General features: G+C 48.2%; 1 protein-coding gene across 2 annotated transcripts in view; it reads left to right on the forward strand.

The window, feature by feature from the left end:
• Positions 1 to 320: 320 nt before the first annotated feature.
• LOC135198170 (dolichyl-diphosphooligosaccharide--protein glycosyltransferase subunit STT3B-like) overlaps positions 321 to 16,282 on the forward strand; it is a 132,264-nt gene continuing 116,302 nt past the window's right edge. For both annotated transcript variants that reach the window (XM_064225689.1, XM_064225690.1), the window contains exon 1: positions 321 to 751. In XM_064225689.1, coding sequence (XP_064081759.1) covers positions 588 to 751 — 164 coding nt within the window. In that variant the 5' untranslated portion in view covers positions 321 to 587. The remainder of the gene's footprint in view (positions 752 to 16,282) is intronic.

The following is a 16,282-nucleotide window of genomic DNA, read 5'->3' on the forward strand; positions in this document are numbered from 1 at the left end:
AATCTAACGATACGGTTCTTGGAAGTTGGGACTAAATTTTCCGTTTGTCTGTATTATCAAAAGAAGTCTCATTACATTGATTTTTAAAAAACCCTTTAAGCTTTAGTATTCCGGTGTATCTTATTGATTTAGTGTCTATCAGATATTTTGTCCTTTAATCATGGTTTCTATTTACTCGCTAAGCTACCTTGCATTTGAAAAAAGGCAAGGTAACTTTAAATGAGGGACAAACCCACTGTAGCCATTAGTGACGTCACCTGGGACGCGTTCCCTGTCGAGTACGCCATCTACCTGAGATGGTCCGTGTGTTGTGCATAGTGTGACGTGGTATTTGGGAGACCGGCGTTAGACGTCAACCGGGAGTTTGTTTACATCTGATGCTGCACAAGTGTCCGATTAGGAAAGGAGAGATGACATTGCATTCACCCTTTTAAGTTTCCCTTCCGCCAAATTTCAAACAGATCCTCATATTTATTTACATCTTTAGTGTTATGACATAGCTTAATCGAGCGCCTATCCCGGGTCATCGGAGAATTCACGTCTGCATGGTAGTCCAAGAGTCAGTTAGGTAGTTCCACTGCACAACCATGGGGCGGACACAAGCAAAGGCTAATCATGCAATGTCGAGTCCAGTTGGAGTCAAAAGTCTCCTGGTGTTCACGGTGCTTCTCCTGGCATGGATGGCCGGTTTTCTTTCAAGACTCTTCGCTGTTATACGTTTCGAGAGCATCATCCATGAGTTTGATCCATGGTAAGTTATAACAGTGCTTTTCGTGTCGGCATGTGCATTACCTACCTAGCTATATAGCCTAGGTACACTTACCCCATGGTCTGAGAAGGGGGAGGTCTGTTCTGGGGCTGGTACCTAGGCCACCTGCGTCGTGGAGGAAATAACGAAAGAAACTTAAAGGTTTAGTGTATAGGGTAAACAACCGCATGGCCTGTCTCAACTCCCCGACGATCGCGGCATGCCACCCTCCGAAAAAGTACTTAGGGTAAACAACCGCATGGCCTGGATCAACTCAACGACGATCACAGCATGCCACCCTCCGAAAAAGTACTTATAACGTGTCCTGACACTGGAGATGGGCATCAGCCGCGACTTCTTGTTGGTGAGAGACGGAGCTAAAGACCTCTACTCTCCTTTCGAAGTAAGTATTTTCTCCAAAGTTAGAAATTAGCCTAAGGCCAAATTTAAAGCATTAAACAGAGGGTAGTGAAAATGATGTCCAAAGCAGTGCAAATCTCGCTAAAACGCTTTCAAAATTTTTACTTACGCTTCAATATTTTAGAAGATTGACGCCATCTCGATGTGTACGGAGTCGCTTGTGTCAACAAACTTCCCATTTCCTGTGATAAATCCGCACATCACTTGTACCCACAGACGCTGGGGCCACGACGCTGGAGCACTTTTATCACAACAAACTGAACACGGTCCCTAACCACAACGTTTTTAAGGAAACTACTGTTTTAGTAGAAGACGACGACGAAGCGTGCACTAAGATAATTATTTAAATAAATAGTAAAACATCAATATTTTACATATTTATGATGATTAATTTGAAAATATTCGTTATTGAAAAAGTAACTCGACTCTGACTCAAATTTAAGTAATTATTTTTCTGAATTAGAACGTTCTTTTAAGTCCTGTATTATGATGTCACAACATCTTGACTTTCATACCTATTGTAAATGAATTGCTAGGGTAAAACATCACAGCAGGCCAAACAGGCCACCTACAATCGAACGCTTGCCACCCTCCGAAAAAGTACATTATAACGCGTCCTGACACCGGAGATGGGCATCAGTCGCGACTCGTTGTTGGTGAGAAACGGAGCTAAAGACCTCTACTCTCCTTTCGAAGTAAGTATTTTCTCCAAAGTTAGAAATTAAGGCCAAATTTTAAGATTTAAACAGAGGGTACTGAAAATGGCGCCCACGGCAGTGGAAATCTCACCAAAACGCTTTAGAAATTTTTACTTACAACTAAAAATGTTTAGAAGATTGACGCCATCTCGATGTTTACGGAGTCGCTTGTGTCAACAAACTTTCCATTTCCTGTGATAAATCCGTACACCACTTGTACCCACAGACGCTGGAGCACTTTTATCACAACAAATGAAACACGATTTCTCACCAACAACAAGCCAGGAGTAAACAGCTGTTTTGGTAGAAGATGACGAGAAGCGTGCTCTTAGCTAATTTTTAAATAAGTAGTAAAACATCAATATTTTACATATTTATGATGATTAATTTGAAAATATTCGTTATTGAGAAAGTAACTCGACTCTGACTCAAATTTAAGTAATTATTTTTCTGAATTAGAACGTTCTTTTAAGTTCTGTATTATGACGTCACAACATCTTGACTTTCGTACCTATTGTAAATAATTGCTATACTCAACTGTCATTGCAGAACAGTTTACCAGTTATTCATGCAGATTGTTATCAGCTATACATGTAATTGTTATAATCGTAATGCGCATATATATCTTTATTATTTACTTTTTGGATATATGAAGATGTTTTACTGCTGGATTATCGCCGTAGTGTGACGCAATCGTTTTCGGTCCATGGGCCTCTGTCTGTTTTCGCACCATAAGAAATTATGGGGCCGAATTTGCAATGACCAGAAAGTCGTTAAAAGAGGAAAGTTAGCATTGAGGGGCATATGTTTTGACTGAGAAAAATACAAATTTATTCAATAGCTAGCTTGTAAAAAATACTTGGTTATAAAAACTTGATTGACAACTAAGCAGCATGTCAACTATGGGTTTCAGAGACAGTGCAAGCACGTTTTTGGGCAATACCTATTTCTGTAACGAACACTCGTAACAGAACGAGATTTTGCTATAGTGCATTACACCCAGTGCCGTAATTTATAAGGGTATCGTGAATCACTAATCGTAAAGAATAACGACACTTGTCCTTGTACCAAGAGACAAAAACTCCATTATGCAGAAATGGATACGAACACGTGTATAAAGCTCCACCTACCCTCTCCCCACCCCACCCCCCCCCCCCCCTCCACCGCCATCCTTTTCTTCTTCGTTCCTCGCCTTCCTTTCTCTCTCTCTCTCTCTCTCTTCTCTCTCTCTATCTCTCTCTCGTCTCTCTCTCCTCTCTCTCTCTCTCTGTTGCCATTCGGTATGTGTTGACCCTCCAAACTGGGTATAAGACTACACACAAAACGTTGAAATTGGTGAAATTAGGCTATGTATTGGAAGTATATATACATAAATATTAAAGCAATTTTATCATTATTGCATTACTATGACAACTAGAATTCATGGAAACAGTTTATAATAATGGAACGGCGTATGTGTGAAGCCTCCACTAATGTGGCAACGATGATTTTGCCATTCTTAGCATGCAAACATTAAAGCATGCAAACATTAAAGGTTACATTTATTTCTGGCATACGAGTATTAAAGAAATCAAATAACCTAATAAAGACTGTAATCAATGAAAAGTGCTAGCAAAAACAAAAAAGCAAAAAAAAAAAAAAAAACTTAGTCGTTCCTCTGCACTTTTCCGTATTTGTTCCTCTATGGTTTTCGGCAGCCAGATGTACGAAAACGTTAGAAACATTTGATTTTATCTACTTTAGAAATATCTGTAATTTTTCGGGGTAATTTGGTTGCAAAAAAGGGATAATATACATGAATTAAATCAAAATTTGTTCCGATACGTAATACAAACCCTCGGTCCTTTAACAATAGGAAGGTAACTAGCGGCAGCTGGGACGGTCGTAAGCTTCGAACAAGGGGAGAACGGTAGTTAACTGCTTGTCCGATTGTGCGCGCGCCCGGGCGGTGAAGAATCACTTTTGCTTTCGGCCGTGGTGTGACAGGACGTGTTCGTCATCGCTCTGCCCGCTATTTTCGTCGTGTGCTTTGGATGTTTACAATTTCTTCTGACTGGTTTGTTTGTGGTCTTGATTGAAATTGTAAGTACTCTTTTTTCATTTTTCATTGAAAGTGAATTTAATTATGGATCAAGAAGAGCTTTCGCCGCGCCCACCAGCTGCCCGTAGAGTGTGTCCCGGGCTGGAGGGGCGTAAATGCGGCGGATTTCGCTCTTATCCAGACATTGATCCACATGAATTGTGTTATCGGTGTCGGGGGCGAGAATGCTCCCGAGCCGAACCTTGTAATGTGTGTGTGAATTGGTCCGAGGCGCAGTGGGTGCTGTACGAGGGTAGGAAGAGGCGTAGACCGACCAAGGAGTCGTCGGAAAGCTCTCCAGCGACTCCTTTGGTGACAGATACCTCGTCATCCTTCCTGCCTCCAGCTCAGCCCCCACGATTTGCGCCTTCCCCTGCGGGGAGGGTTTCGGAGTCCTTCTCCTCACTCGATCCGTCGAGTGTGGAGGAGGGCGCCCGATACCCGGATGTTCAATTGTACTCGGGGTCTTCCGTCCGCTCTGGGTGGGGTTCGTCCTCCCCCGGGCGCGAGGGGTGCCCTCTAACTGACCCGACTGTTCCTCCCTCAGGTGTGCCTTCTGTGAGTGACGACCTTGGACAGGTGTGGGCGTCGTTGGGACTGCAGGGCCGCCCCTAGTATCCAGGGCTTGATTCAGCGTCTGGCGGGGTCGGCAGTTGTAACTCATGGTGTAGTCACAACAACGACAAACACAATGTCCACACCAGCGTACGCCGCCCCTCCTCATGTAGTGTATACGCAACACATTGCGTCGGTGACACCCACGGCATCAATCCAGAAGCCGACTGCTGCCGTACCTAAGAGGGGACGTGCCGCCGCCACCTGGATTTTATGTGCTGCCGACTCCCGACTTTCGCTGTCCCAAAAAGTTCGCCCCTGGATCTGCCGCCCGTCCCAATGATGAGTTTGGCTGTATCGGAGATGCCTGTGACGCCGGACTATGCTGCCGTAACCTGCCCGTACCTGCAGCTAATGTTGCTGGCCCAGCCGCTTGCGCCGCTCCTACGAAGCGCGCAGTGGGGACGCTCATGCCGATGTTGCTGCTGGAGCTGGCCTGCTGGAGCTGGTCTGCTGGTGCTGGTCCTGCTGGTGCTGGTCCTGCTGGTGCTGGTCCTGCTGGTGCTGGTCCTGCTGCTGCCTGGCCTCTGGTGCTGGTTCCTGCTGCTGCTGGTCCTGCTGCTGCTGGTCCTGCTGGTGCTGGTCCTGATGGTGCTGGTCCTGATGGTGCTGGTCCTGTGTTGATGTCCCTGCCGCTCCTGCCGTGCCTTGCCCCTGCCCCACGTCGCGTCTCGTCATGGAGGTGCTGCGCACCGGTCTCAGGTCCTTCCGGACAGGATCAGTCGGGGCGTGTTGCTTTGGCAATTGGCCCGACTTTTCCGTGGATGGAAGACCTGACGTCCGTCCTGAGAGAGCTGACGAAGAAGAAGAAGAAGAAGAAGAGGAAGGTGTCGTCGTCGTCTTCATCGTCTTCTTCGTCGTCTGTTGCCGCCTCTCCCCCTTCGACTTCTAAGGCTTCCAAGCGAAGAAGAAGAAGGCTGCCTCCTCCCCCCCTAAGAAGGCTCGTGCGGGACCTTCGAACGGGCCCGTCTCGCTCTGGCGTGACGGGGGGTGCTTCTGCTGGTCCTCCTGTTCCCTCGGGAACAGGGTCCGTCTCTTCTTCTGAGAAGAAGAAGAAGACGGGGACCAAGGATGTGCTGGCTACTGCTGGTACATCCGCGCCTGGTCTTGGTAGCACTGCTGCTAAGCCAGGTACCGGCTCGACTTCTCGTTCGCGAGAAGGTCCGAGTGTACGGTCTCCTTTCTCGGGCGACCGTTGTGCAGCTAAAGTCAAGACGCCTGAGCTCGCTCACCGTCATGACCGAGGCACGGAGCAGAAGACTGTCGAGAATCGCGCAAGTGACTCTCGCCAGGCCAGCGGCCGCTCTCGTAGCGACCAGCCGGTACCTCGGGCTGACGTGACGGTCTCTGACCGGCCACGGGTTGAGGCTGGGAAGAGGTCCCCTCGACCAACGGCACCAGCTTCGGCTGGTACCAGCGGTTTGACGTGCCGTGAGGACGCTCACCGGTCTCACCGCGAAAGCGAGCTCTGCAGATCACCTGACCGTCGCTCCCACAGGGACCGGACGGAGACGGTGGCCAGCAGCAGCTCGTCTGACGCACGGGATCGGTCGACGTACTCAGTCGAGCCGCTCGCCACAGGTGAGCGGCACGGCCAGGCCTGCAGATAGATCCCCACCGCGGGTTGGTGATCGGCTGCAGCCCCCCACGTACGCTGGTCCTGCCAGCGAGCGGGGGGGGAGCGTCAGGTCTGTCTCTCCTATACCTTCAACTTCCTCGGGCTACACCGGGAAGAGCGAGGTATCTAGGAGTGATCGTGAGAGGTGCGCCGCTCACGATCCCGTCACGATGCCGCACGCACCAGGCATGGTCTTAGGACCAGCCAGGTCGTACGCGCAAGTGGCTGGAGGCGACCGTCAGGGGTCTGTTGCTGTTCCTTCCTCCTTCTGAAGGAGGAGGGTCTCGAGAGCTGCTCCTGTTGGAGGGACAGGACGGTCCTACTCCTCAGGACGCTGTGACTCCCGAGATCCAGAGGAACTTTGCCCAGGTTATTGCGCTGATTCGTCAGCACAACGACCTGGGGGAAGGATCGCCGCTACCACCATCTGAGCCCACGTCCCGGCTCGAGTCATTTTGGGGCCCGAAGAGGGAACCCAAAATGACGGTGGGACTGCCGCGATCGGAGCTTGCAGACTCAGTCCTTGACCAGGTGGAGAATTTCGTCTCAGGACGAGAGGACTCACTTAAGTCAGGACGGTCTTCCAAGCTACTTCCTCCTCCTCTGCAGCGACAGCGGAAGTTCTACGTGCCATCAGTGGATCCAATACCGCCCAAACACGGTTTAACCCGGAAAGCTTTAGCTAGGCTAACTCCAGGTGTGTCCCTGCAGCAGCTCCTGTCGGAGAACTTGTGGTTCTCGCAGCAGGAGGCACTGGGCTGGAAGCTACGCTATGGCGGCTTTCCAGGCAGTCTCTTGGTTGGATCTGTGATCCCTCACAGTATCCAAGGTCGCGGCCGACTCCGGGGGTGCTGCCCTCGAAGAAGACCCCGACTTCAGGAGACTGTGCCAGTCTGGAGGTAGGGCCATCTCCTACCTCGCCCATCAGACGGCAAACCTGTGGGCCAACTTGGTTCTCCGTCGTAGGGACGCTGTCCTTACACGAGTAGCCAAGGGGGCCGGGCGTGTTGAGGCGGTAAATAAAAAAAAAATTGGGGGGGGGGACTCAAGTAACGGACCAATGAAGAGTTCCTCCGCTCTCTTTCCCGGAGAGATGGTGGACGCTGCGGTGGAAAGACGGCGCACTGATGACAGTGACCGTCTGGTTCACCAGGCAGTTACGAAGGTTTCTGGGCAACCTCGTACAACTGCGGCTAAGCCTAAGAGTTTAGCTAGCGCTTCCTCGGCTGCTAAGACGGCTGCTCCATCGAAGCCCCGAGGAAATACTCTTCCTGCTTCAACTTCTGGTAAAGGAGGCCGTAACCAGCCCTCCTCCCAGCCCTCCTTTCCCCGAGGAGGTGCTGGGAAGAAGTCGAAGCGAGGTGGGAAACGCTAGGGACGGCGTTCCCCCTCACCAGCTGCCGGAAGTGGGGGGGTGCCTAGCGAGCCATTGGGCAACTTGGCAGCGCTACGGTGCCGAGACTGGATAGTAGACGTCCTTCGGGAGGGATATCTACTACCCTTCGAATCTCGACCACCCCTCACCTCCAACCCGGTCCATCTTCAGACTTATGTGCTGGGATCCTCAAAGGACGACGCTCTTCGGCAGGAGATCAAGACCATGCTGACCAAACGAGCTGTAGAAGTCGTAGTAGATCGGTCACCGGGCTTTTACAGCCGCCTTTTCTTAGTGGAAAAGGCATCGGGGGGCTGGCGCCCGGTGATAGATCTCTCTCCCCTGAACCGATTTGTTCGCCAGACTCGGTTCAAGATGGAGACGGCACGTTCCGTGCTGGACTCCATCAGGGAGAACGACTTCATGCTTTCGGTGGACCTGAAGGATGCGTATTTTCAAATACCCATCCATCAGTCCTCCAGAAAGTACCTCCGCTTCATCTTCGACGGGATGGTGTACCAATTCAGGGCACTTTGCTTCGGTCTCTCAACCGCCCCACAGGTGTTCACGAGAGTGTTCACGCTGGTGTCTGCTTGGGCCCATTCGCACGGGATACGTCTTCTGAGGTATCTCGACGATTGGCTGGTCCTGGCGAGCTCCCGCTCGCAGTTGCTGCAGGACAGGGATCGACTTCTAAAGTTTTGTCGCGATCTGGGGATCGTGATAAACTACGAGAAGTCCGATCTCGAACCCAAGCGAAGATGAAGTACCTGGGTAGTACCAGGGTTTTTTAATGCTGATCGATACGTAGCAGCTCAAGTCCGCCCCGCAGACTTGAGGATCAGCAAATTCAGGGAGGCAGCCGGCCGGTTCCTGTCTCGGCAGGAACAGGCAGCTCAGCAATGGCAAGTCGTGATCGGCCACCTGTCGTCACTCGAGAAGTTAGTTCCTCACGGACGTCTTCACCTGCGGTCTCTCCAGTGGAGACTAAGGGAGAGTTGGTCACAGGTAAAGGATCCACCTTACTTCCCCGTGTCCATCACGGAGAAGGTGAGGCAGGACCTAGCCTGGTGGCTCGACGACAGGAACCTCTTAAGAGGAGTGCCCCTACGCACTCCCCCCCCGGAGATGCTGCTGTTCTCAGACGCATCGACCGAGGATGGGGCGCACACCTGGAGGAGTTGCTGGCTGCAGGTGTGTGGGACCATCACGACAAGCACCTTCACATCAATGTCCTGGAACTCAAGGCAGCGTTTTACGCTCTCCAAGAGTTCCAAGACCGCTTGATGGGACACTCGGTGGTGTTGATGTGCGACAACACCACAGTAGTGGCATACGTCAACAAGCAGGGGGGCCTAGTGTCTCTCCCGCTACACCAGTTGACTGTGCAGGTGCACGAGTGGGCCACGGCTCACTCGATAGAGCTGTCAGCACGCTACAGTCCAGGCAAGAGGAATGTAGTAGCGGACAAGCTCAGCCGTCGGGATCAGGTAATAGGGACCGAGTGGTCCCTACACCCAGAAGTGGCGGAAAGGCTCTTCAACCTGTGGGGGCGTCCGGTCATAGACCTGTTCGCCACCCGGCACAACAAAAAACTTCAAGTTTTTTGCTCAGCCGTGCCGGACCCATGGGCAGCTGCAGAGGACGCTCTTCAACACCCCTGGGACAACCTCTTCGTCTACGCCTTTCCTCCCTTTTGTCTGATTCGGAAAGTGATCAGCCGAGCGCTGGTCACTCCCAATCTCAGGATGATCCTGGTGGCTCCCAAACGACCTCAAGCCGTTTGGTATCCGGACCTGCTGGCTCTTCTTGCAGAAGAACCGAGAGAGATGCCCCACTGGCACAACCTTCTAGCCCAGCCACACGTAGAGCGGTACCACCGAGCAGTCCAGTCCCTACAACTTCACGGCTGGCTGTTATCCACCATCTCTTGCGAACGAGAGGCTTTTCTCGCAGCGCAGCAACAGAGATGGCTGGACACGTCAGACAGTCCTCTGCAGCTGTGTACCAGGGGAAGTGGGCCGTCTTCTGTGGTTGGTTTGTCGTAGACGGGGTCTATCTCCTCTCAGAGCCACTCTTCAGCAGGTAGCGGATTTCCTCGTGTTTCTTCGCCGAGAGAAGCTCCTCTCAGTACCCACAGTTAAAGGATATAGAGCTGCACTGGCACTCGTCCTAAAACTGAGGGGACTGGACATCTCGAACTCGTTCGAGATCTCCTTGCTAATGAGGAGCTTCGAAAGGTCTTGCCCACCCAAGGGAGCTCAGGCCCCTGAGTGGGATGTGACTCTCGTCCTTAGGAGTTTGACTCGAAGACCATTCGAGCCACTCCGAGAGTCGTCAGACAGGGATCTGACCCTCAAGACCCTCTTCTTGCTGGCCCTGGCATCGGCGAAGAGAGTAGGGGAACTTCATGGTCTGTCCTTCAATGTTAAACATTCCAGGGGCTGGGGATCTGTGACGCTCGATTTCGTCCCGAATTTCGTAGCTAAGACTCAGAATCCGTCGATCCCTGACGACAGGTTCGAGTCTTTCACAATCCCCTCCCTAATGGATTTCACCGACAACGATACGGATGAGATGCTGCTTTGTCCTGTGAGGGCGCTACGGCGCTATCTGAAGAATACTCGACACCTCAGGACCTGAGTGGTCGACGCCTCTTCGTTAGCACTGGGGTTACCAAGAAAGAAGTATCCAAGAACACGCTTTCTTTCTGGCTGCGTGAGGTGATCAGGAGAGCGTACGAGGCTGATGGTAGTGACGACATCCGTACGCTCCGACCGAGAGCCCACGAAGTCAGAGGTATTGGACCCTCTTTGGCGTTCCGCAAGAACTTCTCCGTGGCGCAGGTCCTGAAGGCAGGTGTCTGGGCCAACCAGACTACCTTCACGTCCTTCTACCTTCGGGATATTGCCCACAAGTCCTTGGATACTTTTTCCTTGGGTTACCTGTGGTGGCTGCTCAACACGTTGTGTAAGCTTACCCAGCACCCGAGCAGGCAGAACAGCATCGATTCCTGGTGTGACTGTGGAATGAATGGTTGAATGAGAGTGCGACTGGCTTCTCTTCTCCATCTTTCTCTCTCTCTACCTGTGGGCAGAGGGTCACGGTCGTCACCATGCTGGAAGGAATCCGATGCAGGTAAGCTACTCAACCGAGCCCCAATCTATCCCTTTAGTTAGGGATAGAAGCAAATATCCTCCACTCCCTCCAACAAGGGGGAAGGAGTGGATGCCTACTTGAGACAAACCCATAACTTTATGTTGGCTCCTGTACAGGAACAAGTTCTTGCAATGCTGGTACGAAGAGATACGCTTGCCTCTCTCTTAGTACTTGGCTCAGAGGTCTGACCATTGATCCTGCGGTGCACACCCCGATCAATCGGACAGAGGTTTGGATCCCTCCCTTGCTCTTACGACCAGGGAGGCATTCCAAGGTTGGACGAACACCAGTCTGTTCACCAAAAAGACTCAGATTCCACCCACCAAGAAGTGAGTCTTCCTATTGTTAAAGGACCGAGGGTTTTGTATTACGTATCGGAAACAAATGACAATTTGTCGAAAATTGCATTTTTCCTAACTATACAAACCTGAGGTCCTTTACATATAGTCCCACCTCATACCACCCCTCACTCTGCAACTTTTGCATGGGCCTAAAGCCAAAAGTGATTCTTCACCGCCCGCGCGCTACGATCGGACAAGCAGTTAACTACCGTTCTCCCCTTGTTCGAAGCTTACGACCGTCCCAGCTGCCGCTAGTTACCTTCCTATTGTTAAAGGACCCTCAGGATGTATAGTTAGGAAAAATGCAATTTTCGACAAATTGTCATTTTTAAATAACAAAGTAAATTTAAACTAAATAACGAGTTAAAGTTAAACAGTTTAGGAATAAAACTTTGGATTTGCGGTTTCGTCGTCTGCTGTTCGTAATTGTGTTTATGGCGCGCGCGCTTAGAGAAACCAGGAACAGCAACGGGTTTAAAGTGCAATGTGGAGTGAACTGAGACCAAAATGTGTATAATAACAATCAAATAAGCACTGTGGAGTTTCAGTTGTGATGGCAGTAAGGATAAAAAACCGCCGATTACAAGGTAAGAATGAATTTCAGTTCAAACCATAACCCCGGGAATAACATGTTTCATACTTTCACTAATATAGGCTACAAAATGTTGTTTCATACATTCACCTACCTGTCAGATATATACATAGCTATCGACTCCGTCGTTCCGACAGAAATTCGAATTTCGCGGCACACGCTACAGGTAGGTCAGGTGATCTACCTGCCTGCCGCTGGGAGGCAGGACTAGGAACTATTCCCGTTTTCTAATCAGATTCTCTCTGTCGCTGGCAAGGTAAACATTATGTTTGCTTTCCCCTCTGATGGATTTTCGTGTTTCATCGCCATCGATCTTCTGGGCCGACTTTCTTTTTACAGGGAAGTACTGGATCGCTGGTTTGGCATACGTTTTTAATAACTTTTTAATAACTTTTAATAACTTTTAATGAATTAACTTCGAAGTTTTCGAAGCAAAGAATATATGTAACTACCGAAGTGTTCGGTAGACAATTACATAGTTTGCAAGAAAGGGAATATAAATATTTATTCATTGATGAAGTGTAATAAATGTTAGAATTTGATTGAGGAAAATAAGGTAACTTCGATTTGAGGAAGTCAGAAAACATAGAACTAGATATGCTTTCTTTAGGAGCTTTAATAGCCCTCGTTCTGTACAAGCAGTTAGAATATTAACAGTACTAGTAGTGTTGTTTCCTCATCACCTTCTTACTTCACAGAAAACTACAAATTCATTTGCAATTTGAAGATAAAGGAATGTAGCTCAAGATACGAGCTATTATAAGGTAAGAAGTGATATAGTGTTCCCCATTGCATTAGAGGGTGCGTCTGATCGGCTCTGTCTCGCTCCCAGGCCTAGACCTCTTCCAGACTCACAGGCCCAGAGGAGAAGGAATGTCGAAAGCCGTACGGAGGTTATGGAGAATCCCCACCGATCAGGCGTCCCCTCGGCAGGTTCTGTAGAACGTCCCAGACTGCCAGGGATAGCCATTGGAAAGGCATCCTAATTCAATGTGTTCCCCTTATTAATTATCGTCTTAACGAATAATGAGAAGAAACATTTCAACGGCGTAGGTTAAATCTGAAAATGCAAGATACTCTCGTTCTGGCTATCGGAACCTCAGAAGAGACGGAGAAAGATTGCGGTAGAGGCATTGCTCTATCCGGGTTCGTCCCCCCGTACAGCTGGACGGGGGGGGGGGCTCTATCCCATGGGGGTTTAAAGTAGTTATTTCAATAAATTCCTCATCGGTACATGTATATGAAAAATATCTCATTCTGAGAGATCGAATTAGATATTAAAGGATATTTGTTGATTGAATGAATTATATGGATCTCGTAATGATTACACACATATATATAATTTTTAAGCTTCTAACGCCTTGGACATGAAACTCCAGTAAAGAGGCTCAATGCGCCTAAAAGCGCCGTGAAACAAGGCGCAAAGCGCCTGAAAACGAGGCGCAAAAGCGCCTTGAAACGAGGCGCAAAGCGTCCTGAAACGAGGCGCAAAGCGCCTGAAGCACGATGAACCAGGATCTTCATCGGAAATGGAAGTCCTTCTCATTCAGAAGAAAGGGAGGGCTATGTCGAAAATGGAAGTATTGTCGAATTCTTAGCAGAACAAATATACAGAGATCGGAACCTTCCGCACACAAACCTTCCGCACAAGCGGAACCTTCCATGTCAGGAAGACATATTACTAGACGTACAGAACTTTCCAGGCGAGGATCGCCTGTCAAGATGCTCGGAATTTTCCAACAAGAAAACGTTCCAAGGGCGATACGTCTTCTAGGATCCAGGAGTATTCGGATCACGATACTCTCCCAGGCGCCAGGAGTATTCGGGAACGCGATACTCCTGCCAAGCACCAGGAGTATGCCGACGAGCATGATACTCCTCCCAGGCGCCAGGAGTATTCGGAACGTGATACTCCTACCAGGCGCCAGGAGTATTCTAGGCAAGATACTCCTGCTTAGCGCCAGACACTTTCTCCTACAAGAAGAGCTTAACAACCGCCGAGAGTCCTCCAGACGAAGGGTGAAAGACATTCAAGGCTTTTCCTGATAGGGACGGGAGTTGTCGCACAGGCGGCCGTTGCCCTTGTCAGGATCGTCTTATTGCAATAAAGGCTAGAGCAAGTTCGGTTTTTTCCAGGCAGGACTCAAGATGTAGCACAGGCTGCCGTAGCCCTGTCAGGTAGAGTCGATATCTGCGAATAGCCCTTCTCCTTTCGAAAGGAAGCGCTCTCCTTCGGTTGCTCAATCTTGCCCCAAAATTGAGGAATGGAAGATAAAGCAGAATTGTGAGAATTAGTTCAGGATTAGTAAGAGGATATTAAAATCATCCTCCTTCCAAAATAGATTGCAACCAACCATTTACAGAAGAGGTGCAATCGTTTGGAAGTTGAACAAGATTCGTACGAGCTCTCATTCATGGATTAGAGGCTCTTCCAGATAAGAAAGGAGTAAAAGACGGACTTATCTCCAAGATAATAAAAGCTGGAGAGATTATCTTCGATCCTCGGTTGTCATTTGCAATATCTTTCGACTAATACTCATTCGGGATTATTGACGAAATGAACGAAGAGATTAAGATTTCTATTCTTTCTCTGCATGTCAGAAAGGAAAGAGTGTCGTAGAAGGCTTGCTGTATATGATTACTGAAGGACAAGTCATAATACGCATACCATAGTTGCCTGTCTGGTTCGCTACGGGATTGTCTATATCCTTAAAGCATTTTACAAGTAAAGACTTCGCTTAAAAGGTTTATTACGACAATACCTATTCAGCCTCGGTATTTAACAAAGGTTGTTTGCCTAAAAATTTGCATTATTGAGAGTTGACTTAGACTCGAGAATAATTTTATTATTTCCATTCATTGAAAGGAGTAACTGGCAACTCAGAATGAAGGCAGCCAGGCAGTGAACGACACGGCTGTAATTGTGAGCCAATCCAGTACCATCCGGTTCTCGGTCGTGAATGGGTGGTTACATCTTTCTCTCCTAAAGGATCGAATGCTTCACCGTATATTCCCCATAAAATCATGGACTTAACCACGAATTGAGGGAATTTTTTAGGCAAACATGAATAACATCGTATTCGTGTTGCTAAGGATATCTCTCTGCCTCGGCGAGGAAAGAATGTAGTAGAAAATGCACCTTAAGATAACGATACGCTTAAGCCTTACGCACACACCGTGGTTAATTACAGCGCTCCTACTATCCTTACAAGAGTTCATAGATGAATGCTGTTACCACAATGTGATAGGATAATAAAGAATTTTAATTAGGCAGAGCACGATTTAACATTCATTGGAATGAGTTGTCAGACCCTGCGGAAAATACTCACAGATATCTTCGCAAGGCAGAAGATGAACGACCTTATTATAGATTGCTTCCTTTTTCCTCGGAACAAGAGAGGTAGCAAGATACGCTATCTTTAAAAATTTTAAGAGGGGAATAAACTTTAGTTTTTTTTTTTTCCCCCTAGTTGTATATATTCTTAACACATATTAAAATAAATGGGCATCTAAGGAAGAAGATGAATGCATCATTTGTTTGGAAAAAAAGGTTGGATTCACAGAAGTCACGTTCTTCTTTCAGCATGTGTCGGAAGGTTTTCTAAGAGATTTGATCGGAATCTTATAAATATTAGACCTGAAAAACCTATTCACTCTGAGTCTGTCTGCGTGCAGACTGACCAGAAGTAAATATGAATAAGAGAGGATTTTCAAGGTAAGCTTGATAATTCCTTTAAATATGTGAAAGACATAGAGTTGCTGCAGATCGTGCTAGATAGAAAGGGGAAACTGTCCTCTTCCGATACCTCTGTGAACTACATAAGGATTTTCTTCCCTTTCAGAGGGAAGAATCACCTTGGTAATTTATGCTATCATGAACACAGTGAAAAGATATATTCTGTCTAGACAAAGAATATTAGACATAGTAAAGAATTAAGATCTTCGGGATCTTATACAATACCTCTATACGATAAGATTAAGAGATCTTATACTTAGATTGGGATCCTAATTTGGGCCTCAGATTCCGTGGTCCGACAAAATGGAACTGCGCCTAATCAAATGTTCTCTTGGGCCTAAACGATCAAGAGGACAAGTGAAATTTTGGGATTTAGAATCTGGAATCAAATTCTATGACGACTCGGTAATGGGTTCTGGCCAGCATAGTAGGTTTGGCAAGAGAACTAAAGCCTTTTATTCCTGGATCAACGCTGTTAGATAGAGGTTTCGTTGTCCGGGTAATGTAGTGACATTGTCATCTACAGAAGAAGAAAAGGTTTAAACGTTTACTGATAGAGTTCTTTGGAATGCGAGAAGGGCTCAAAACTACTTCCCAAAAGGTTCAGAGAGATGCATTCAAGAGCTAGAAATCAACCATTTCAGCTCAGAATCTCTTAAAAGTCCAAGCTCCTTCTTCTTCGGGCAAGGATAGGGAAGCTTCTGACAACGAGAAAACTCGTCAACATGTAGGAGGAGAACTCGTTAGCAACGGAAGTATGCAATAATGATCCTCCGCGGAGGAAGACTTGTCTCTTGGAATTTTGAGATTTCCTATTGTCTACGGGATGGAACGGACTAAATTGTGATGAATGTGCAGGAGCAATTAGCGTCTTTGGTAGGAGTACTTTCTAAAGATCAT

This window comes from Macrobrachium nipponense, chromosome 21, assembly GCF_015104395.2.
Source record: "Macrobrachium nipponense isolate FS-2020 chromosome 21, ASM1510439v2, whole genome shotgun sequence".
In the NCBI taxonomy this organism is placed as follows: domain Eukaryota; kingdom Metazoa; phylum Arthropoda; class Malacostraca; order Decapoda; family Palaemonidae; genus Macrobrachium; species Macrobrachium nipponense.